Source organism: Pteropus medius, unplaced genomic scaffold, assembly GCF_902729225.1.
Source record: "Pteropus medius unplaced genomic scaffold, Ma_sr-lr_union100, whole genome shotgun sequence".
Lineage (NCBI taxonomy): Eukaryota > Metazoa > Chordata > Mammalia > Chiroptera > Pteropodidae > Pteropus > Pteropus medius.
In genome coordinates this window covers 1,850,299-1,872,444 of record NW_024347793.1, presented here as the reverse complement: position 1 = coordinate 1,872,444, position 22,146 = coordinate 1,850,299, and the positions used below count along the sequence as shown (strand labels likewise).

Below are 22,146 nucleotides of genomic sequence, written 5' to 3'. Positions count from 1 at the left end.
CCTGGGCCCTCAGCCGGCTGTGCTTTTCCTGTAGTATTACTTGGGTTTTAGACACTATATAGTGCAGTTAATCCAGTCATGACATATGGGCACGTCCTCCCCGTGACTCTGTCATCCTATCTCAGAACTTCCTGGGTTCTGAGACAGTCTCCTGCACTATACTGTAGTCTCCAAGAGGACAGGGAGCTGGTTCGGCACAGTCAACCTGGAGTGCCCGGGACTCAGCATAGCAGGAGCGCAAGTGGGTTCATGAATGGCTGATCTGTGAGCATGCGCAGTTGTGTTACTACTAAGGTGGGGGCGGGGAGCGTGTATACACATGAACAAGCCGGCTCGGGTACTTGTACCTCCCTGCTGCCCTCCACAGCCTCCTTCCCTGCCCCTCCAGTAAGCCAGCCGCCCCCGCGATGTTACCCTTCTCCTTGAGCCTCAGGGGCCTGCCCATCTTGGGTAGCTCGGACTTGCACAGACCCATCCATCCAGCGGCCCATGGGGTGGTCGCGCCCAATCCTGGCTCAGGCCCTGACCCCTCCTGGCTCAGCTCAACGTCACAAGGGCCCTTGGTCCAATCATTCAGCAAGATGATGGGATGTGCCGGGGCAGAAGGAGAAAATTAACCCCAAAGAGGTTCAGGTGGAGCGGCGGCAGCTCTGCGTGCCAGGGAAGGCCTCGGTTGCTATGGTGATGAGGCCTTGGACCCACTTCCTAGTGGGGCGGCGCACGCGCAAGGCGCCGAGAGCCAGTGTGGGAGGGGGGTGGGGGGCAGGCAGTGTCACCCTCCCTTCCCAGGATGCCTCGCGGCCCTCGCGTGATGACGTCACGGGAGGGCGTGCCCATATGTCATGACCGGATTAACCGCTCTACATGAAGCTGTCGGCGGGCGCCTGAGCGCTGGAAGGTGCTTGGATCTGACGCCGTCCCGCTCGCTGCCCTTAAGGGTACCGGGCGGCTAGGTGCCAGTGCTCGAGGGGCCCGGGGCGGAGGAGAGGTTGCCACCGTGACGCGGCCCACGGGGCAGTCTCGCCGTCAGGTGCGGCGGCGGCGCAGGCGCAGACGGCCCCCCGGCGCCGCTTCCGGGTAGCTTTTCCCGGGATCGGTGGCACCTCGCATTTGGTGTCCTCGATCGGGGCCAGAGACCCGAAGCCGCGAGGGTGGCTTTCCCCGGACTGAAGGTCGCGCACCCCAGGAGAGGCGAAAAGGACCCGGATCGGAGCAGACCACCGACCCTTGCCCATGGCGGCCCTCGTAAGTACGAGGCAGGGTTCGGGGGTCCCTGCGGTGGCCTTTGCAGCCTTCACTCACTGTCCCGCTTTCTTTCCGTGCAGGGCCCCGGCAGCCAGAATGTCACCGAGTATGTCGTTCGAGTTCCCAAGTAAGTCCCCAGCCTCACTTCCCACTCCCCCCCAACAAAAGAGATTAAAACCTTCACGAGCCTCTAAGGCGTGCCCGGCACTGCCTGTGATTCCCCGTCCTGACGGCAGCGACCTGAGGGCAGGCCTGGGGTTGAGCTGAGGCCTTTTGGGGCATCACTGTCTTTTGAGCGGAATATATACATGAGTATACATACAATAGGTTGCAGTCTCTATCCTAGCGTTCTCTCTCCCCAGCTTTGATTCTGCTGCGGGATTCTTGATCCCCAAAAATCCAGTTCCAGTATTTTCCTCCTCCAGGCATCAGTCTCTGCTTGCCCTCAGTCCTGCCCAGGACTGAGTCTCTAATTATCCCCACATCTTGGGTTCTTCTAAATCTTTGTCTGCTCCTCTGCAGGGGGTTGACGGATCTGGCTTCCCTGACAGACTGGGAACCTCTGGGGTGTTTTATGGGTCCTCAGCATTGCTTGGCACAAAAGGCTGAACAATGGAGGTTTTTCTGAATGATCGATTGAGCACTGCCTCTTCCTGCCCATTCCAGAAATACAACCAAAAAATATAACATCATGGCCTTCAATGCAGCCGATAAAGTCAACTTCGCTACTTGGAATCAGGTAAGCCCCGCTTCTGAGGGGGTTGAGAACTTGATCCTGGACTCGGTGGTAGTAATAGTTGCTTAGTTGTAACAGTAACTAAGGCTTAGTTTCCTCCATGCTCCCCCAGTGGAGAGAAATGATTAAGGCCCGGGCTGAGCTGCTGAGCATCTCTCTGAGTAGGATTCGTCAGGCCCTGCAGGAGGCCTTCTCCTGAAAGCAGAACATTTAGAAGTTGTGCCCACTTTGGAGGCTGTCCCAGTCCATTGGAGCTGCTCTAACGGAACACCGTAGATATTGGGGAGCTTATAAACAACAGGCATTTATTGCTCACAGTTCTGGAGGCTGAAGTCCAAGATCAAGGGGCTGTCAGATTTGATGTCCGGTGAGACCCGCTTTTTGGTTCACAGACCTAAGTCTTCTCCCTGTGTCCTCTCGGAAAGGGCAAGGGAAGTCTCTGGAGTCCTTTTTTATAAGGGCACTGATTCCATTCGCCGGGGCTCCACTCATGACCTCATCACCCCCAAAGGCCCTGCCCCCAGATACCATCCCAGTGGGGGTCAGGTTTTCAACATGTGTGTTTTGTGGGGAAGAGTCATGTTCAGTCTATAGCAGAAGCCATTAAGGGTTTTCAGCTGACATGTAAAGGGCAGATGAAGGCAGGGTGAGAGCGACAGCTCTGGTCCTGGTGAGTGACGACAGGCTGGGAGCAAATAGGTGAGGAGACGCGACTGAATTATCGCGTGTTTTGGAAGTGGAGTCAGCAGGATTTGTTGATGGATGTGGAGGGGTGAGGGTCAGGGCAGAATTACAGATGTGCATTTTAAGGTACCGCTGAATTGCCCAGAGATTGAAATTTGGCGAACTTCAGCCTTCAATGGCATCTGAAGTCATGGGAAAGTCCAGAAGCAAAGGCGAGATAGAGAAGAGGGCGAGTCATTTTCATTGCTTTTCCTGTTCGTTTTATCACAATGATCTTATTTTTTTTAACTTTTCATTTGAAAATAATTGCAAACTTTCAAAAAACCACAAAAACAGGCATAGCACAAGGCTGGCCCGTATCCCTTCACTCTACAGCCCAGCTTGGGGACAGGAAAGGGTGTTCTTGGGATGGGGGCACAGCCTGAGCGAAGGCGGGTGCCCTGAGAAGAGGTTTTGCTTCCTGCTGCCCCTGCCGTGTCGCCTCAGGCTCGGCTGGAACGTGACCTGAGCAACAAGAAGATCTACCAAGAGGAGGAGATGCCTGAGTCAGGCGCCGGCAGCGAGTTCAACCGCAAGCTGCGGGAGGAGGCTCGGAGGAAGAAGTTTGGCATCGTCCTTAAGGAGTTCCGGGCCGAGGACCAGCCCTGGCTGCTCCGCGTCAATGGCAAGTCAGGCAGGAAGTAAGTGGTGATGGTGGCAAGTGCCCGCCCACGTCCCCCTCATACCTTATTCTGCTGGGTGCTGTGACTTCTGTGTCCCTTAGGCACAGCGGGGGTGCCAGAATGTCCTCCTTTGTGGAGGTTTATAAACGAACGGAGTTGGCGCTTGTGCAGGAGCGCCGAGGGCCAGGACGCAGGAAGCCTGGGCACCCGCCCCTGTTGTGCTGCCGGGGGCCACTTGAAAGCTGTAGGCGGGGGCACTGTAAGGTTGGCTGGACTTTCAGGGAAGAGTGTGAGGGCGGAGGCCAGGAAGAGGCTGGCGCAGGTCCAGATGGGTCTGGCTCCGGGGCCTGCATCCTTCACGGCCGATCTCAGGGGTCCCTCCCAGGAAGGTGTGTGCACCCCGGGGCGCCCCGGGCCCACTCTGCAGGGAGCGCACTGCGGCTCTGCTTTCCAGGCTGTTGAAGGGCCGGCCCAAGGCCCTCAGCCTCTGATGGTACTTGGAGAGCCCAGGTGGCTTCGTAGAGGGGGCAGGCCCGGGGACGTGGGTGGGGCAGGGCTGTCCCTCTGGCCCAGCTATTCCCATGGCTCTCTGCAGGTTCAAGGGCGTAAAGAAGGGAGGTGTGACAGAGAACACGTCCTACTACATCTTCACGCAGTGCCCCGACGGGGCCTTCGAGGCTTTCCCGGTGCACAACTGGTACAACTTCACGCCGCTGGCCCGGCACCGTACGCTCACGGCCGAGGAGGCTGAGGAGGAGTGGGAGAGGTGAGGCCCGCACCCAGGACGGAGGCAGGGTGCCGACGCTGGCGTCTCCCAGCTTCCCCCAGAAGGGCCCAAAACGGTCGGAGCTGGGGGCTCGGTGGCGACCAAGCCAGACCCCACCAGGGCGTCAAGGAACTCCCTGGCAGAGGACACACAGGGCCCCGTGAGCACTAAGGGGGTGGGGACTGAGCTGAGCCCTGCAGCACGGATGGGCAGGGCCAGGCGAGGCATCCCTGGGATCCCCAGGCAGGAGGTCCCGGCTGGACAAAGGCAGGTGTCTATTGCCTGAGGCTGGTCTTGAGCCCGAGAGGTGCTGGGATGCCAGCAGGGCACCGAGACTTTTTCTTTGAGGGACTCGGGCCAGAGGGAGTGGAAGAAGGGTCAGCTCTCCCACGTGATTTCAGGGTGTCCGTGCCATGTGTGTGAGGCTCCTGGGGTCAGATCATCCCTCATATGATCTAAGTCGTGTCTGTGTGTGTCCCCTCTGGGCAGCACCCAGTCGGGTGCCAGGAAGAGGCCTGGCTCCTGCAGGATGGCTGTGGAGCCAGGCCTGTTGTCGGACCCCAACCCCTGCCCACAGGAGGAACAAAGTCCTGAACCACTTCAGCATCATGCAGCAGCGGCGGCTCAAGGACCAGGACCAGGACGAGGAGGACGAGGAGAAGGAGAAGCGCGGCCGCAAGAAGGCCAGTGAGCTGCGCATCCACGACCTGGAGGACGACCTGGAGATGTCCTCTGATGACAGCGAGGCCAGTGGCGAGGAGGGTGAGCCCCGGCGGAGCGCCCCCTGGTGGCTGGGGTGGTCAGCACAGCCGCCTGAGTTGTGCCTGGGTCTTAATTTATAAAGGTAGCTGAGTGACAACACGAGGTTAACGCCATCAAAAGAAAAGTTTAGTTACAGTTTCCTGGGAAACGAGAGGCAGGCACAGCACGCCACACAGGGCCACTTGGGGAAGCACCAGAGTTGGCAGTAGCAGAAAGGCGTGACGGGAAGGACTCGGCTACGGCCTTTGCTGGGATTTCCGAGAGATAAGGCAGGGCACGGTGAATAATTCCAGTGGGCTCTGGGCTCCAGGGGTGATTTAGGGCAGGAGACCATGGCTCTGAGTGTAAGATAACGCCCTGTGTGGACCCAGGATTGGTTGGTTTGCATAAGAGATGCGCCTCTCGGCAAGCCCTTGGCCTTCTAAGAATTGGCTAGTCCTGGGTGCCTTCCCCGCGTTGACAAGGTCTCCAAGATGTCTCAACATTATCGAGTTTACAAAACTCCACTTCCCCAGGTGGCAAAGCCCCCAAGGCCAAGAAGAAGGCGCCAGTGACCAAGACGGGCCGAAAAAAGAAGAAGAAGAAAGGTTCGGATGATGAGGCCTTCGAGGACAGTGATGACGGGGACTTCGAGGGCCAGGAGGTGGACTACATGTCTGATGGCTCCAGGTGAGGGCGGGGCGGGAGGCGAGTGTGAGACACAGGCTGGCCTGGCGGACACACTCACCTCTCTCTGCCCTCTCTGTCCTACAGCAGCTCCGAGGACGAGCTGGAGGGCAAGCCCAAGGTCACCCAGCAGGAGGAGGGACCGAAGGGTGTGGATGAGCGGAGCGAGAGCAGCGAGGAGAGCGAGGAGGAGAAGCCGCCCGAGGAGGACAAGGAGGAGGAGGAGGAGAAGAAGGCGCCCACGCCGCAGGAAAAGAAGCGGAGGAGAGGTGGGCTCGGCGTCCGAGGCCCTGCCCTCTGCTCCCTCCCAGACCACCTTACCTGAGACAGAACCGAGGGTGGGCGCAGGGGTTTCCGAGTCCAACGCCCCTCCTCTGGTCTGTACAGACAGCAGTGACGAGTCGGACAGCTCGGAGGAGAGTGACATCGACAGTGAGGCCTCCTCGGCCCTCTTCATGGCGGTAAGGCCCAGCCCTGCGCAGGGGCGGGCGGTGGATGTGCTATCTGTCTTCACTCACATCTCTAATCCCGAAATTCAAAGAAAAAGAAGACGCCCCCCAAGAGGGAGCGGAAGCCGTCGGGCGGCAGCTCCCGGGGCAATAGCCGGCCGGGCACACCCAGCGCCGAGAGTGGCAGCACCTCCTCCACTCTGTGGGCGGCCGCCAGCAAGCTGGAGCAGGGTGAGTGGCCTTCCCGTCCTGCACCACGCGCCGTGGCCTCTTGACCTCCCCATTGAGCATCAGGGTCTGAGGCCGTTTGGGGGCACCTGTCTGCCCCTGAGCCCCCTGTACCCATGGTCAAGGCATCACCGAGGCTGGGGTCCCCCTCACGGGACCAGCCCTCCAGTCTAACCCTCGGCGCTGCGTCTCCTCCCGCAGGGAAGCGGACGAACGAGACCACGGCGGCCAAGCGGCTGCGGCTGGACACCGGGCCGCAGAGCCTGTCCGGGAAGTCGACCCCTCAGCCCCAGTCTGGGAAGTCGACCCCCAGCAGTGGGTAAGTTGGCGAGGACGGCAGGGCTGGGGTGGGGGCCACCAGGAGGAAGGCCTCCCGCTCACCTCCCGCTGTGTACTTGGCTCCTCAGTGACGTGCAGGTAACTGAGGATGCTGTGCGCCGCTACCTGACACGGAAGCCGATGACCACCAAGGACCTGCTGAAGAAGTTCCAGACTAAGAAGACGGGGCTGAGCAGTGAGCAGACGGTCAACGTGCTCGCTCAGATCCTCAAACGCCTCAACCCCGAGCGCAAGATGATCAACGACAAGATGCACTTCTCCCTCAAGGAGTGAGGGGCTGGCCCCCACCCTTCTGCCCAGCAAAGAAGCTCTCGTCTCCAGAACTTCGTGGGCCCTTGAATTCCACACACTCACTGCCATGGGTCCCACTGCCTGTCTGTCACCCTACTCCCTGAATCCCAGGACCCGGCATTAATAAGTCTGGAAAAACCTAATCAGCATTCTCCTCAATTTACTTTTCTTGTTCTCCCCGGCCCCGCCTCCTGGAACCCTGAGAGCCTCTTAGAATGCTGGGTGATTTCTTCAGGTCTGTCTTCCACTTCGCCAATTCTCTCTTAAGCTGTGGCTTATCTGCCGCTAACCCATTAAGTACTTAGTTTCTTTTTCAGATCAACTGGTCCCTTTTGAGTGTTTTGCCCGTTTTTGATCCCTTCTTTCACATTTTTATTTTAAGCGTCCTTGTCTTATATTCTTGGGCAGACACATCAGTACCTGAAGCTCGTGGGGATCCTGTCCTACCTTCTGACTCCCCGTCATGATTGGGTCTCGTGTTTTGTAATCTCAGGCGGGGGACTGGTGGCCACCTTGGGGTTCTATCTGTGGGACTCCTGGGTAGTCTGCAGGCATGCCCCTCCAGATGGGTTTTGTTTTTGTTCCCGCCAGGAGTCCTGGCCTGAATCCATTTTGGGTGGTTCTTAGCTCTGTCCTGTGTGGCGCCATTTTCGACAAAAGCCGAAACCCCCTTTATTGCTGATGTGGCTTTTTCAGCTTTCCAGTGATGTTTCTGGGGCTTCCCTTTTCTTATACGTTGGTTATCCATTTATTTTTTTTTTCCCAGCAGTGCTAGGTGTTCTTTAGTGGGAGGACTTTTCAAGTTCACAGACAGTAACATTGCTGGAAATGGAATTTTGAACACCCGTCCCAAGTGATCCAGCTCAGGGCAGGAAGTTGGCCTTCCATCTTGCCCAAGACTGGAAACTGCAGGTGGAAAATTCTTCCCCACCCAGTTCTACAGGCCCTTGGCCGACGAGTGGGCATGCCTGAGCTGTCAGGCTAATTCTTAGGAATGTCCCAGGTCGGTGCAACCTTCTCCGTGCTTCCGCCAGGCCTTTTCAGGACAGCAGGAAAGAAGCCCTCCCCGCCTGCACTCACTGCCACGTAGACCACAGTCAGGCCTCCCCGCCAGGCCAGGTCATGTAGGACCTGGGTTCAAACCCTGCCTGTGTTTCTTAATTCTGGTGACTTTGGACAAGTGAGTTTTTCCGTCTGAAAGTAGCCTCAGTAACCAGTGCAACCATAACAACCACAGCAAAGTTACTGAAGCAATCCCCCCGGGCAGAGTTTTGCTCATTTAAGATCTTTTGCTGATACAGACAACAAGGCAGTGAGGAGCTCTGGATCATGTCCTCACTCCCCTGTGTAGGACGGGTTCTGAAGCAGGTCGCCAGGACCAAAGGGATGGGATTTAGGTTCCTTAGGAGACGGGCAGCTGCTGCCAGCTTACACTCCTGCCACAGCATGAGAGTGAACCTGTGTCGTCGCGTGTACCCCAGCCTTGTGAAAGCAAACTTCTTGATTTTTGTCAATCTTGGGTGCAGTCTCACCTGAGTTTTAGCTTGGTCTCACCTGTGTGAGGTTAAGCGTCTCTTCAAATAGGCACAAGCTATTTGAATTTCTTTTGCCTCAAAAGCTTTTGCAAGCTCCTCAGTGCGAGGTACCATGCTGAACACTAAATGCACCTCTGTCCTCAGCATTTCACCTGGCCGCATTTCACAGGTGAGGGACGGAGGCTCACTTCCCGGAGGTCACGGGCTGGGTGTAGAAGTCATTGTGACCCACAGCTGCCTCTGTAACCCAGTGGGAGTTGACCTTCCCTCTCGCTCTGATGCTCTGGACACAAAGACAGGGCTGAGGTCGCAGGGGGCCTTCTAGAGACAGGAGTCCCAGCAGGGTGAGCTTGCTGCCCCCTGGGTCTCAGCTCTTGGCTGTCCCTGGGCCACTCCTTTTTCCTGTTTTGACACTGGCTCAGCCAGGCCCGGAGATGGGCTTGACATCTTAATCCTCCAGGCAGGAGCCATGATGGAGGAGTCCCCATTAGCCAACCCACCTGCCAACCCGCCTCCTTCCCGCACACACACCCACTCCGCCTGGCACCCAACATGGGGGCTCCTGAGCCTCAGCACCCTGCCTGCGTGGGGAGGGCCCCCACTGGGGGACCCACAGAGCCCCCCCCACCTCTCCTTCCAGACAGCAGGTCTGGTGGGGACCCCCGTTGCTTGCCCTGGGCTGGGCCCTGGCTGCCACCGTAACTCTCATAAATCAGGGGGCGGAGGGGGGTGTCGGAAATGGGTCTGTGGAATGTCTGGACGAGGGGTGTGCCCTTAACTCTTAGAAAGACGGGATGCGGGGCAGTGGGAGCTGGCCTGCCTGGGTCTGAGGACACAGGAGATGAGCTGGTGAAGAACACGGGGTCCTTCGTGCCCGAGCAGCGGCTGGCAGCGAAGAGGTTATTACCCGGCCCAGATGGGGGATAAAGTGAGGGCACTGGGCGTCCCCACCTTCAGGCCCTGCCGTCACAATGGCCCCAGGAAGAGTCCTGCTCTGCTCTCTGCTGCTCCTGTCGCTGCAGCCGGGCCTCGGCGGGGGCCCTGGTGCTCTTGGGTCTCTGTTGGTGGAGGGAGCATTCTCCGGGCCAGCTGCAGGTGAGGGGACCTGGAGGCCACAGCCAGGTAAGGACCCCCAGGACCCTGAGAGACTCCCAGACTCCTTCCTGGCCAGCCCCTGCCTGCCGTCAGCCACGCTTTACCCCTCCCAGGTGCCCGCCTGCGCCGAGCCCCGGCCGGCCCCTGCCAGTTGTGGAGCCTGCCCCTGCCGGTGGCGGAACTGGGCCTGGGCTACACTTCGGAGGAGACGGTCATCTTCCGCTACTGTGCTGGCAGCTGTCCCCGAGGTGCCCTCAACCAGCACGGCCTGACGCTAGCCCGGCTACGGGGCCAGGGCCGAGTGCATGGTGGCCCCTGCTGCCGGCCTACCCGCTATGCCGATGTGGCCTTCCTCGATGACCACCACCGCTGGCAGCGGCTGCCCCAGTTCTCGGCGGCTGCCTGCGGCTGTGGTGGCTGAGGGTTCCCAACTTGGGGCCCTGCCGCCACACCAGGGGTCTGCTGACTTTAAATTTATTAGCGACTTAGATGCCAAGAGGATGAGAAGGGGGGTGGGCTGGGGCTGCGAGCAAAGAACACAATAAAGGAAATTGCTCCTGGGCCTCGTGACTCTGTGTTCGGTGGGGTGTATCCTGACCCTTGCTACCTTAGCTTTCGGTGGGTGGGCAGGCGGGGTCCCGGGCTTCTGCAGATCCCAGCCCAGGCAAACAGGCAGTGCAAGGAAGGCCGGCTTGTCCATTCTCCAACTTTATTCACAAACACGGGCTCTCTGAGAAGCTGGGGGAAGGGCTTGAGGTCAGCCAGCTGGGGGCAGCTGCTGGGGCTCCCCGGGGCCCATCCCCTCAGGGAGGGAGCGGCAGATCACAGAGATGCGTCGGCCCCGGGGAACTCGACGCTCCCCAAAAAAGGACTCTTCGTCTCGAAGGATCTCGTGGGAGAAGTCATAACGGGCTGAGTCTCTGCAACAGAAAACAGAAGCTGTGGCTGGGTGGGGTGAAGGCACCCCTGTTCCAGGCTGAGCACCTGCTGTGTGGGGGATGGTAGTGTTTGAGAGCTGAGCGAAAGAAGGTGCTTCAAAGTGCTGGGTGGGGGTCCGACCAGTGACTGGTAGGGTGGGGGCTCCTTGGCTGGGCAGTACCTGAGGATGTACAGAGAGCCTGGCTCCAGCAGGAGTTCCAGCCACTCCCCCGGCTTCTGGGTGTGTACCAGCCGCATGACGCTGGGTGACAGCAGGGACAGGCCGGCAATAGTGGCTCCGCAGAACTGAGGGACATTGGCGGTGGGTCAGGCTCTGGCCTGGTCAGCCCGATCCCCTGCTGGGAGCTCCAAGGTGCGGGCCTCTGCCCACCTTGATGCTGTCCACGTGTGGTTTGATGTAGCCCCGAGGTTCCAGGTCCAGCACGTGCACCGAGGACAGCAGGGTCTGGCCTGGGCCAAAGGCAGCCGCCTGCATACGCTGCAGGATGGCCCGGCTGGCCTCTGACCAGCGCGATTTTTCTGTCTCTCGGAAGCCGTGGATGGCCTGTGTAGAGAGCTCAGGTCAAGACTGGAAACTCCCGGGGGAGACAGAAAAACAGGCGCGGAGAAACGGTACAGAGCAAGGATCTGGTTTTCCCAGCATACCCCTGAGCTCGCCCGCAGCTCACAAACTTGGTCCCATCTAATCCTGGGTGTCAAACCTCGACCCCTGCCGCATCTAGTCTGGCCTGTCCTTTGTATCCACCCAATTCTGTCTCACATTTCGCCCCAATACTCAGTTCGGTGTCAGTCTCCGCCCTGTACCGGTGAACTTCCCTCATCTCGCTCCACACCCGTTTCTGCCTCCAACCCGGGTCCTGTCCGCCAAACCACCCCTCAGTTCCAGGTCCTGCTTTCAGTTATGGTCCTGCCCTCCTCTCCAAAGTGCTCTGCCTGCCGCCGGCGACCCCACGCCTCGAAGCTCCGGCCCCGCCCGCCGCGGCCCCGCCCACCCGGTCCTCGCTCCCGGCCCCGCCCTCTTCCAGCCGCATCCCCGCGCGCCGGCCTCACCGCGTCCCAGTGGTCGTACTCGTAGCGGCGGCGGCGCAGCTCGGGCTCCAGCTCGCGGCTCAGTGTCTCCTCCTCGGCCGCGCTCAGGAAGCCGGGCCGCACCACAGCTGCGTCCCGCAGGCGGCTCAGCACGGCCGGGCCCGAGCCTCGCAGCCAGCCCGGCCCGGGCAAGGCCCGCAGCGCCAGCCGCCCGCTCCCGGCCATGGCTAGGGAGCCGCGGAGTGGAGCCGGCGGGGGGCGGGGCAACGCCCCCGCGCCGTGGCCATTGGCTGCGGCCGCGCCGAGTCCCTCCGGCGATTGGCTTCCTTCAGCGTCCCGCCTCTCGCTCAAGGCCGCCGTCGCCCTCGCAAGCTGTTGGCTTCTCGCAGAGCCCGCCTCCTCTGCCGCGCGATTGGGCACCATCCCTCGGGAGTTTAGACTATTGGCTGTCCCGCAAGTCCGTCCTCCTGGGCACTCAGGCAGGATCGGACCTGGGGTCGCTGGTCAGGGGGTCGTAGAATTTGGGCCGAGACTGACGTTATGGAGCCGGCCAGGACTAGAGATTAAAGGTAGAGAGCACAGCCAGACTGAGATGAAGGGGCCGGGGGAGTGACGTCAAGGCCAAGTTTGCAGGGTTAGGGGGTTGTGGCCAAAGGTCAAAGTGAGGCGTCACCCATTTACCCGTCTGTATGGGCCTATTCCCACTCGCAGACAAACAGGCTGGTTTGCATCTTATAAACAAAACAAAAACGAAAAACGCTTCATGGTAGAATTGTCACATCACCATTTTGCAGCCCTCACTGGAATATTTAGCGGATCTGGACAAGGATTCTCATAGGCTCCTAACGTCAGGAAAAGAGGGACAACTGTGCCTCCTGATGGAAGTACATACCCCCAATCAAGAGGTCGCTTGCCAAAAGGTGGAACCTGAATCCAATCAGATATCTCTAGGTTTATACATCAAGTTACGGGAAACACCAAAGACAGATGTTAACTACCTCCTTTCCTGCCCCGGTCATCAAAATCCAGACTGAACGTCCACAAGGCATTCATTTGTTTTTCTAACAAATGAATTTCAAGGAAAGAGACTAAAGAAAAAGAGAGCTATTGAGAGACTGAGAGATCTATCAACTAGTTGCAATGCATGCACTTTGTTTAGATTCTGATTTGAACAAACTAAAAAAATAAAGACAACGGGAAATTTGGACATGGGTTGAATATTTGACCATAGTAAGTAATTTTTTTTTTTAGTTTAAAATGGTATTGTGGCTTTAGAGATTCCTTGTCCTACTAGAAATACATACTTGAGATATTTACAGATGTAATGAAAATTGGGATTTGCTTCAAAGTAATCCAGGGCCGCTGGGGGCCGGGGAGGGGTGAATCAGTTGGCTGCGAACTGGTAATTGTTGAATTGATGTGATGGGTACATGAGGCCTCATTGGCCTATATTTTCTATTTTTGTGTATATTTAAAATTGTCCAGAATGAAAAGTTCAGCCAAATGTAACCAATGAAGATAGCCGAATTAAAGTCTTCTAAATTTGAAGAAACAAAAAATTTCTTTTTGTTTCTTCAGTTCTCCCTCCACCCCACCCCCTTGTTCTCTGTTCTCCTTTACAGCAAAATTCCTCGACAGACTTGTCTAGCTCCAATATTTTCTGGCATATTCTTTATGGGTCCACTCCAAACTGGTGTTTGACCCCCATGGCACCGAGACTGCTGTTTGCTGCTCGTGACTTCCATGATGCCAAATCCGATTCAGTTCTCAGCCTGATCACTAATTCGACATGCTTGTCTCCAGCCCTGAACCCAGACTTACCCATGCCCTGGGATGTCTGAGGCACATCCAACAATGAACATAAGATGTCCCCAATCAGCTTCTGATTCTGGCCCCCAAACCTGCTCTTCCCCACAGCCTTCCCGGTTAAAGGCTCTCCATCTTTCTAGCTGTTCTGGGCCATTCCCTTGGAGTTTATGAAGATTATGTTCTCAAATCTCACATCCTGTCAGCCTTGCCTTTAAAACCGGGCTGGAATCTGACTTCTCACTGCCAGCCGGGCTGGCAGCCTTCGTCTGGACCGTCGGTTCTCCTGACTGGCTTCCAGGTTTCTGAGCTTGCTGCACTCCCCACTTCTCATCCTTCTTTTTGTTCTTGTCAAAACCCTCTGTGGTTCCCCCTCCCTCCTTGCTAAGACCTACCAGGCCTTTTGAGACCTATACTCCTCCCCTTTGTCCTGTGATATCCACTCTTCCCATCACTCACTCCACTCCAGCCTCGTGGTTCCTCCCAGGTGCCAGGCACAGTCCTGCCGCAGGGCCTTTGTGCTTCCTATGCCCTCTGCCTGGACTGCAGCCCCAAGACATCATGGCTTCCTCCCTCACCCACCTCCTTCAGGTCTTTGCTCAAGGCCTTCACTGGCCACCCCATCTAATACTCACACACACAGTGCATACTTCTTTCCCTGATTTTGTTTTCTAAACTGCCTGCCTCCACAAGAATAAATTCTTTGAGGACAGGGATATTTGTGTCTTCCTCACAATTTGTTGCAGCCTCTAGAACAGTGCCTGTAATGGTGAATGCGCTCAGTCAAGGATGCTAGAGTTACGGAGGGCAGAGCCTTGGGGTCAGGGCAGAAGCAGGAGACTGGCGAAGTACAGCACATATGCATGGTGGGGAGGAGCAGGAAGGGCAGGCACCACAGGAGGGGGGCAAAGACTACAAAGATTTAATTTAAAATCACAGTGTCGCATCCAAGATACCCGCCCTTAGGGGCACCCCCAAATCCAGAGGTCCTCGAGGGCCCGTCCAGGCTCAGCAGTGAGCGGGGGAGGGGTGCAGCCCCTGCACCTGACCCCTCACTTTCTTGCAGAAGGTGAGGAGCAGTCAGGTGCTCGCTGGGGCAGGTTCTGCTGTCGTTGCCGCCGTCACCACGGGCTCCTTCTGCACCAGCTCAGGCTCGTCCTCACCGTCCTGCGGTGGGTGCACCAGAACCTTGTCTAAGATGCCAAACTCCTGGGCCTCCATGGGGCTCATGTAGCGATCTCTCTCCATGGCCGACTCTGCGGGTGGGGATGGGGGTGCGGAGGGGAGACAGAGCAGAGACCTGGGCTGGGTTTGGGTCCCTTTCTGCCACTTCTTCCCTGTGTGACCCTGGCGGTCCCCCTTGTGCCTCAGTTTCCCCATTGCTAAAATTCCTATTTCGATTTTTATTTTTTCCCTTGTTATCGATGGGCATGGATCATAAGTGAATAATGTGATGAATTTCCGCTGACCACACGCACATGGCCAGCGCCCAGATCAAGAAATGGGACACTGCCAGACCTCGCTAAGACACATTTCCTGTCACTAACTCCTCCTGCCCGAGAGGAACCACTCTCCTAACAGTGGGCTACTGGCACTGATTAGTGGTGCCTGTTTGTCCTTGACCCACGTAGCGTCACAGCGCTACCGTCTTTTCCACTGAGCAACAGGCTTCTGAGTTTCGCCCGGGCTGTCGCTGGGCCGTTCCCTCATCCCACTGTGCGAGCAAGCCCCCAGTGACGCGCGCACTCCGTCGCCGTGGACGCCTGCGAGTTTTCCCGTTTTCTCGCTTGGAGCCTGCACGAACAGGACTGCGTTCCCAGTGGACGTGAGCGCTCAGTCCTCCGGGTTCCGTTCCGAGCAGAGGAACCCCGCATCTTTCCGCAGGTTTGGCCTCAGCCGGCAGTGGCCGACAGCGGAGGTGGGGGGCTGCAGGCCAGGGCCTCGGTGGCTACGCAGTTTCACTCCGGCCAGCGAGGTCAGCATTCCCGCTGCCCCGCGTCCTCTCGGCCTTAGTCCGGTCGGTATTTCCTGTATTAGCCGTTCTGGTGGACTGAAGCGGTATCTCACTGTGGCTTTAATTTGCCTCTCCCTCATAACTCATGATGTCATGATTAGATAGCATCACTGAAGATGGTGAGCATCTTTTCTTGTGTTTCTTGGTCACTTGGAAAGTTTTGTTGAAGACCCTGCTCACATCTTTTGACCTATCTCAATGAAGTTTTTGTGAAGATTCTGTAAATTGGTCTTTTTAAACTGCTTACAACAGGGGTTCTCAACTGGGAGGGAGTCTATGCCACAGAGGACACTGGGCAATGTCTGGCGACTGTTTTGGCTGTTGTAATTGGAGGGTGCTGGCATCGAGTGAGTGGCAGCCAGGGATGCTGCTGAGCACCCGACAAGGTACGGGATGGCCCGGAGTGTCAACAGTGCCGAGGTAGCGAGGCCTGGCTTAGCATAAGGCCTGACTCTTATGTCTGTGTTGGTTCAAATAAAGGGGAGCAGCTGGGGATCCGCCTGGGGCGGGGGCACACTCACCGATCACCTGCAGGCTCTGCTTGGTGTGTTTGGCATAGATGCTGTAGAGCTGCTTCTTGAGTTTCATGATCTCTTCTGCCTGAATGGCGATGTCTGTGGCTTGGCCCTGGGGGACGTCCCAAGAGGGAGAAGGTTGGAACCACGTCGGCCACTAACGGGGGGGTGGGGCTGGAGATGGGTCTCGAGAGCCCCCTCTGGACTTCAGATTGTCAGTGTCCAGGCAGGTGGGACAGGGCTGTGCGAGTCCCTCTACATCTTGCTTCATCCTCACCACCACCAGGAAGGCTTCCTGGATTAAATATATTTTCTTATTTTCTGTATCTGGGCCTCACTGACCCAGATAAATGGTCCCTCTCAGGGCTAGCTAATTCCTAGCGATAGCACGCAGCTCACCCATGAGCACACCAGCCAGCCCAAAGCCCACACTGCCACCACCTCCTCGAGGGACTCTGGGCCACTGTCCCCACTGTCCCCCTGCCCATCACCCAGGGCCAGGTGTCAGACAACTGGGCGCGGCTCTCACACCCAGAGCTCAGTGCGATTATTCAAATTAGACAACCTGAAGCCTTTTGCATTTTGACTGGCTAGTTTTTTCCCCACAGAAACTACAAGAAAGGCTCTTGCCACATTTTCCCCCTGCTCCCTCTGCCTCTTGAGCAGCCCTGGAGCTTTCCCGTGTGGCCCTGCCATGGCCTGGCTGCCCCCTCTTCTTGGAAACTGTGAGTGACAAACTATCTTTTCAGTGGTAAGTGTCATCTGTTGACCTCACTACACCTGCATAATAAACCCTACACTTTAGAACACTAACACCCCCCCAACTCCTGCCCAGTCAGTCCTGTCTAGGCCCCCATGCCTCATCCCCGAAGCACGTCCCAGGGCCTGGCACTCACCCGGGCACCCCCAGAGGGCTGGTGGATCATGATGCGTGAGTTGGGGAGCGAGTGGCGCATGCCTGGGGTGCCAGCAGCGAGAAGCAGGGAGCCCATGCTGGCGGCCTGGCCCACGCACCATGTGCAAATGGGGTTCAGGATGTACTGCATTGTGTCGTAGATGGCCAGGCCCGAGGTCACCATGCCACCTGCGGGCAGAGGCATGAGTGAGGGGCTGGGCCAGCTCTCCTACCATCCTTTCCCTATTGCAGCCCTTTAAAGTAGGGATCTGCAAACACCTCCAGGGGTTGGGAGGTGACAGAAACAGGTGACACAGGCGAGGGGGGCGGGGTGGGCAAAATTAAAGTGCTTGCTCCAGAGTGAGCTGACTGTTGCCACACGTGTACGTGGGCCCAGCGGGACCAGACCTGTCAAATTTTCAAGAGATACTAGAAAGCATGAGATATGGCGGCTAAGGTGAAGCCTGGAGGCAGCAGCCTGCCTGAATCTGAACCCCAGCCAGACGGCTTATCATCTGTGTGGCCTTGGACAAGTTACCTGGCCTCTCGGAGCTACATGTCTCTCTGTGGACTGTGGTAACTAAATAGTACCTACCAGGTGAGGTTGCAGTGAGGCCCAAATCAATGAAATGTGTATAAAGTGCTTAGAAAAGCATTTGACACAGTAAGCACTTAATCAGGACTGGCTATTGTTTGGGGGCGGGGGTGTGTGTGGAGATGGAATCTACCAATTTGAAGATGTCGATAACTCGATCAGGTTGTGTGTGTGACTGAAGAGGCAAGTTCAGCAGAAGGGTTGTGAACCTGGGCTTAAAGCAAGGAATAGGCAGTTTTTGGAGGGTTCAAGACATTGTTGGGATTCTGAAGGAAGCTCTGGACCGTTTCTCCAGAGAGAGAACATCCTTGATGGGGTGGGGTGGGGGTGGGAGTCTCGGTCCTTGAGTCACTCAGTGCCTCCAAGGGGAGCCCCTCACGCTCAGGGAGGCGCCGCTCCCCGCTCACCAGGGCTGTTGATGTACATGTGGATGGGCTTCTTGTTGCTTTCAGACTGCAGGAACAGCAGCTGTGCGATAACCAGGCTGGCCACGCCATCATCAATCTGCAAGTGGCGGAGGGCAGAGTAGGGAATGTTTTCAGATGCGAGGTGGGGAGAGGGCCAAGGAGGCCGTTATGGGGTGGCTGCGGATGAATCAGGGAACCAGGATGGCGGTCAGAGCCCAAGTAAGACGAGTCGAGAAGAATTCAGGATCCAGGAGATGTTTGGCGCACAGGAAGGGGTACTTGGTGGGCTTAGGGCACGGGAAGGGAAGGGGTCTGGGGGGTCGGGGAGACGGACTGGAGCCCAGGAATGGGAGGAGATCATAAATCAGGGAGGGAGTCAGATCAGGAAGGGAGAAGAGGGTTTGAAGGAGGGTACTGGGGACCAGGAGGGGGGTCAGAAGCTTATATGCCCAGTAAGGGGAGTGTCAGGTTGGGACTAGAGCGGAGCCTAGGGACGAAAGTCAAGCGAGAGAGATCACGGGGCCGAGGGAGTTCGAGGAGGAGGGGCGCATGGGGTCCAGGCAGGCGCAGGGAAGGATGGGGGCGCAGGGCGCTTACCGGACCCATGACACACACGATGCGTTCCCGCAGCAGCCTCGAGTAGATGTCATAGGCGCGCTCGCCGCGACCCTGGGGGAGAAAAATGTGAGTGAAGATCAGGGGCCGGCGGTGCCCCCAGCCCAGAGCCCTCGAGCCGTGTCCCGGGACGGCCGCCGTACCGTCTGCTCCACCACGATGGGAATGAGCGGGATGGCGCGGGCCGCCGTAGCGTGCAGGCTCCGCTGCAGGACCAGGCCAGTCTTGGGCGTCCGCTGAGGGGAAAGGCGGGAGGCGAGGCGAGGTCCCAACGCGGGGCACCTGCCTGTCGCCACCCGGGCCCCCCCGACCAATATTCCGGGCCACATCCCGCTGCTCGTCCGCCCGGCTTCCGTCCGATGACGGAACTACAACTCCCGGCGTGCTTTGCACCCACGGCGCGTGCGCACCAGCCCGCCCACTTCCGGGAAGCTGGGCGGGCACGTTCAGGGACAGCCGCGGAGTCGGGGGCGGAGCCCGGGAGGAAGGGGCGGAGCCCGGGAGGAAGGGGCGGAGCCCGGGAGGAAGGGGCGGAGCCCGGGAGGAAGGGGCGGAGCCCGGGAGGAAGGGGCGGAGCCCGGGAGGAAGGGGCGGAGCCCGGGAGGAAGGGGCGGAGCCCGGGAGGAAGGGGCGGAGCCCGGGAGGAAGGGGCGGAGCCCGGGAGGAAGGGGCGCGCGGGTGGAGCTGGTCCGCCCTTGGAGTCTCTCTTGAGTCGAGTCCCTTTTCCGACGAATTCGTCATAATTTAACGCTCTTCGTTACCTATTTGAAAAAACAGCGTCGTTGTGCTCACTGGGCCCCGGCCTCAGAGAGCTTCCGACTCCTACCGAGACCTTCCCGTTCGTCTGTGGTCACGTGTGGGATACCGGGCCGTGGGAACCCAAGCGTGGGCCCTAGCGCTGACCGACTGTGTGCTCTTAGATCCATTGCTTAACCCTTCTGGGTCTGAAGTTTCTCATCTGGAGACGGCAGTGGTTAAACCAGTCTCACAGGGCTGGATTTAAGGATACCTGTTGCAATCTTGGCTCCACTACTTAACTGGTTGTGTGTCCTTGAGCCTCAGTTTCCCATCTGTAAAATGAGGATTATGACAGTAACCTAGTTCTAGGGTCGTTGTGCCTGAGGTCCTCAGAATGAGGCCTGGAACGCAGTAAGAGCTGTTTGTCTTAGCTGTTGACGTGCGTTAGTTATTGATGTAGTAGATCAGGAACCACAGGGTTCCAAGAAGTCCTCCCAAACGAAGGTTCATTCGAAGTGGGTTTCCATGCAAAAGCAGGAGTTCACAGGCAGACGGTGACTGGTGCTGGACTCTAAATGCCATGCTGGGTGCCCTAGATAAGGATAGTTTTGTGCCCTCCATGCCTCCATCCCAGTGTGGTGGGGAGATAAAACAGGACAGACACTTCCCACCTTACGGACTCTGGGGCAAAACCGAAGGAAGGACATGGAAGTGGAAGAGTTTGTCTGCACTGCTGGCAGAAGGCCCGGATCTAGGCCTCGCTGGTGGGGGTTGGCGGGTGGGGGGTAGCTGGCATTTGGGCAGTGGGAGTAGTGTTTCCCCAGCGAAGACTGAGGAGGTGGTGGGCAGCTTGGGTGGCCTAGTTTCTGCTGTGAGTCAGGTGGGCGGCCCTGCCCAGCCCATTCCCTTAGGGCCTGAGCTCTGACCCTGACCTAGGAAGAAGGCCCATCAGTTGTCACCACCCCTGCATCCCTCCCCTCAACACTTCTCCACACTCCCTGTCCTCTCTACCTCCTCAAAGATGCCCAGTTCCAACCTGCCGCCTAACCTTTGTCGTGTCCTCTTCCTGAATCTAGCTCCTGAGTCTCCACTCAAATGTCGCCTCCTTAGAAAAGACTTTCCTCATCTCCCTGACTATTCCAGACATGCTCTGGAGCATTTGCCTTGCTTTGTTGGCTGAAACAATTCCATCGATTCATTTGTTTCCTCTTCATTGTCTGTAGAGGTGACCTCCGTGAGGTCAGAGGCTCTGTGGTCTTATTCAGCTCTGTGGCCCTGGGAACACTGTTTATCAAAACTTTTTGATTAGGACTCAAGGGGAAATACCATTTTATAAAATGGTATTTATCTTTACTATGAGTAACGTCTTCTGATAGTTTCTATTCTATTTTATTCCATTTCATTCTTATCAGAGTTTCTAGATCTGGGCCCTGTTGACATTCTGCGCTGAATAATTCCTCGTGGGGTCGGGGGAGGCTGTCCTGTGTGTCGTAGGCTGTTGAGTGACATCCCTAGTCTCCACCCACTGGACGCCAATAGCATTCCTCCCTCCATGACAACATCCAGAAACGCCTTGGACTCTGCCAGCTGTCCCCCCAGATGGCAGAATTGCTCCCAGTTGAAGATCACCGACTTAAAGTGGGTAGTGACTTGAAAATGGGAAATAAAAAGTAACTTCTGAACAGTGCCTGGCCCATTGTAGGCACTCCATTAATATTTAATGTTTATTCCTCCAAACTTTGCTTGGGAGATTCTGAATGAATGAATGAATGAATGAATGAATGAAAAGATATGTCTCGGCTCTTGGCTGCAAATCAGCCCATCCTGCCAGCTTTTGGTTATCACGCCACGATCAGAGAGGAGAGGAGAGGAGCTCTGATCAGTGTTCCCTTTCCTAAGATGAGTGTCAAACAGGCCTATGGAATTGATAGGAACTGAAAGTCACAAAAAAGACGTGGGAACGTGGAGGCCTGAAGAGGCCGTGGGTAAGTAGATACTCCCATAGACGGCTCACGTTGCTACAACTTCTCTGGAAACTAAGTTGACACCAAACTTCAAATTTACATAGTCCATTTCTAGTTACTCATTTTAGGAAATGCTCAAAGGTGAGCCCCAAGATATGGCCACCGAACTGTTTATGGCAGAACTGTTTAAAAATCTGTTGTTTCGGGTAGTTATTGCTATGTCACAAAGCGCCCCTACACTTAGGGGCTTATTATTTCCCGGAATTCTGGCCTGGGCTCAGCAGAGTGACTGTTTTCCACGTGGAGTTGCTGGGGCAGGAGCAGCCACGACGCACACTCCTCAGGAGCATGTCCCGAGCCTCGGCTGGGCTGATGGGGCCCCTCTCTCCATGTGGCTGCTTGGGCTTTCTCTCTGTGCATGGTAGTTTTTATTTCTCACATGGAAACTGGCTTCCCAGAGAGAGAAAGCAGGAGCTACCTGTCTTCTTAAAACCTTGGCCTGCGAGTCACACAGCCAAACCCAAGTTTAAGGGGAGGGAGAGGGGAGTTAGAGTCTTGGTGTGACGAGTGGCAGGGGCACATGATAGAAGGAGTCGATGGTGGCTGTCTTTAGAGACAGTCTCCCACACTCACACTAGCAAAATATTAGAAATAAATGTCCGGTAAAAGTAAAAGGAGGCGGATGAAGTCAGTCTCTGTGGAATGTAACCGATGTTTATCGAGTGCCTACTCTGGTCCAGGGTCTGTTCGTTCAGTATGACTCTGAGAGAGGGAAGCCCCAAAGTACCAGTGTCTGAGATAAGGTAGAAGGGCCTTTCTCGCTAAGTAACAGTCTGGAGCTTGGCATCCAGGGTGAGCAGAGAGGCTCCGTACCAGGAATTCTCCGGAGACCTCTCCTTTCTGTTCCCTCCTCAGCCATCCCTAGGGTAGAGCCCTACTGGTATGAAAATTCCAAAGTAGAGCTGGCACATTCCAATCCCAAAAACTGGAGGAAGGAAGAGAACAGGCAAAGGGTGCATGCCGGCTCGTCTTGAAGGAAGGCTGCCACCTCCGCCTCCGCTTCCATCCTGCTGGCCAGAACTTAGTCACACGGCCACACTTTATTGTAAAGGAGGCTGGAAAGTTTGTTTGTTCACGCAAGTGATGTTTCCCGAGTACAACACCAGGATAC

The 22,146-nt window shown here is 56.9% G+C and overlaps 5 protein-coding genes across 6 annotated transcripts in view; 3 read left to right on the top strand and 2 right to left on the bottom strand.

Annotated features, from left to right (window-relative positions):
- The first annotated feature begins 865 nt into the window (after positions 1 to 865).
- Positions 866 to 6,971, top strand: GTF2F1 (general transcription factor IIF subunit 1). Of its 2 annotated transcripts, none has more exons than XM_039878498.1 (12): positions 866 to 1,245; positions 1,326 to 1,372; positions 1,912 to 1,984; positions 3,152 to 3,345; positions 3,923 to 4,093; positions 4,671 to 4,855; positions 5,371 to 5,524; positions 5,612 to 5,790; positions 5,909 to 5,982; positions 6,063 to 6,201; positions 6,400 to 6,517; positions 6,606 to 6,971. In XM_039878498.1, exons 1-12 carry the CDS (start codon positions 1,234 to 1,236, stop codon positions 6,808 to 6,810), a joined length of 1,551 nt encoding a protein of 516 aa, XP_039734432.1. In that variant the 5' UTR covers positions 866 to 1,233; the 3' UTR covers positions 6,811 to 6,971. The 2 variants fall into 2 exon arrangements, with proteins under 2 accessions (XP_039734432.1, XP_039734431.1); XM_039878497.1 differs by having other exon boundaries at positions 869 to 1,245; positions 5,609 to 5,790.
- A 209-nt stretch (positions 6,972 to 7,180) lies between these two features.
- Positions 7,181 to 10,019, top strand: PSPN (persephin). Its single transcript, XM_039878503.1, has 2 exons — positions 7,181 to 9,485; positions 9,572 to 10,019. Exons 1-2 carry the CDS (start codon positions 9,335 to 9,337, stop codon positions 9,877 to 9,879), a joined length of 459 nt encoding a protein of 152 aa, XP_039734437.1. The 5' UTR covers positions 7,181 to 9,334; the 3' UTR covers positions 9,880 to 10,019.
- A 129-nt stretch (positions 10,020 to 10,148) lies between these two features.
- ALKBH7 (alkB homolog 7, RNA demethylase) lies at positions 10,149 to 11,864 on the bottom strand. Its single transcript, XM_039878499.1, has 4 exons — positions 11,448 to 11,864; positions 10,768 to 10,941; positions 10,558 to 10,682; positions 10,149 to 10,378 (listed from the first exon to the last, which is right to left on the bottom strand). The coding sequence occupies exons 1-4, from the start codon at positions 11,847 to 11,849 to the stop codon at positions 10,216 to 10,218; spliced, it is 864 nt and encodes a 287-aa protein (XP_039734433.1). The 5' UTR covers positions 11,850 to 11,864; the 3' UTR covers positions 10,149 to 10,215.
- A 2,268-nt stretch (positions 11,865 to 14,132) lies between these two features.
- CLPP (caseinolytic mitochondrial matrix peptidase proteolytic subunit) lies at positions 14,133 to 18,710 on the bottom strand. The gene is made up of 6 exons (XM_039878500.1): positions 18,417 to 18,710; positions 18,256 to 18,327; positions 17,659 to 17,755; positions 16,658 to 16,845; positions 15,768 to 15,873; positions 14,133 to 14,488 (listed from the first exon to the last, which is right to left on the bottom strand). The coding sequence occupies exons 1-6, from the start codon at positions 18,600 to 18,602 to the stop codon at positions 14,313 to 14,315; spliced, it is 825 nt and encodes a 274-aa protein (XP_039734434.1). The 5' UTR covers positions 18,603 to 18,710; the 3' UTR covers positions 14,133 to 14,312.
- The window catches only part of ACER1 (alkaline ceramidase 1), a 31,606-nt gene continuing 27,238 nt past the window's right edge, over positions 17,779 to 22,146 (top strand). Inside the window, exons 1-2 of the mRNA XM_039878501.1 lie at positions 17,779 to 17,933; positions 20,424 to 20,649. Coding sequence (XP_039734435.1) covers positions 20,611 to 20,649 — 39 coding nt within the window. The 5' untranslated portion in view covers positions 17,779 to 17,933; positions 20,424 to 20,610. The remainder of the gene's footprint in view (positions 17,934 to 20,423; positions 20,650 to 22,146) is intronic.

Excerpts from the sequence above, each read along its gene's own strand:
- GTF2F1 (XM_039878497.1), top strand. Across the intron at positions 3,346-3,922 it reads AATGGCAAGTCAGGCAGGAA|GTTCAAGGGCGTAAAGAAGG; the intron begins GTAAGTGGTGAT and ends GGCTCTCTGCAG. Across the intron at positions 6,202-6,399 it reads CGCCAGCAAGCTGGAGCAGG|GGAAGCGGACGAACGAGACC; the intron begins GTGAGTGGCCTT and ends CTCCTCCCGCAG.
- PSPN (XM_039878503.1), top strand. The coding sequence starts at position 9,335 with ATGGCCCCAGGAAGAGTCCTGCTCTGCTCTCTGCTGCTCCTGTCGCTG. Across the intron at positions 9,486-9,571 it reads GACCTGGAGGCCACAGCCAG|GTGCCCGCCTGCGCCGAGCC; the intron begins GTAAGGACCCCC and ends TACCCCTCCCAG.
- ALKBH7 (XM_039878499.1), bottom strand. The coding sequence starts at position 11,849 with ATGGTGCCCAATCGCGCGGCAGAGGAGGCGGGCTCTGCGAGAAGCCAA. Across the intron at positions 10,942-11,447 it reads AGTACGACCACTGGGACGCG|GCCATCCACGGCTTCCGAGA; the intron begins GTGAGGCCGGCG and ends CTCTCTACACAG. Across the intron at positions 10,379-10,557 it reads GGCTCTCTGTACATCCTCAG|AGACTCAGCCCGTTATGACT; the intron begins GTACTGCCCAGC and ends TTTCTGTTGCAG.
- CLPP (XM_039878500.1), bottom strand. The coding sequence starts at position 18,602 with ATGTGGCCCGGAATATTGGTCGGGGGGGCCCGGGTGGCGACAGGCAGG. Across the intron at positions 17,756-18,255 it reads TCGTGTGTGTCATGGGTCCG|ATTGATGATGGCGTGGCCAG; the intron begins GTAAGCGCCCTG and ends CGCCACTTGCAG. Across the intron at positions 14,489-15,767 it reads GCAGAGCCTGCAGGTGATCG|AGTCGGCCATGGAGAGAGAT; the intron begins GTGAGTGTGCCC and ends CCCCACCCGCAG.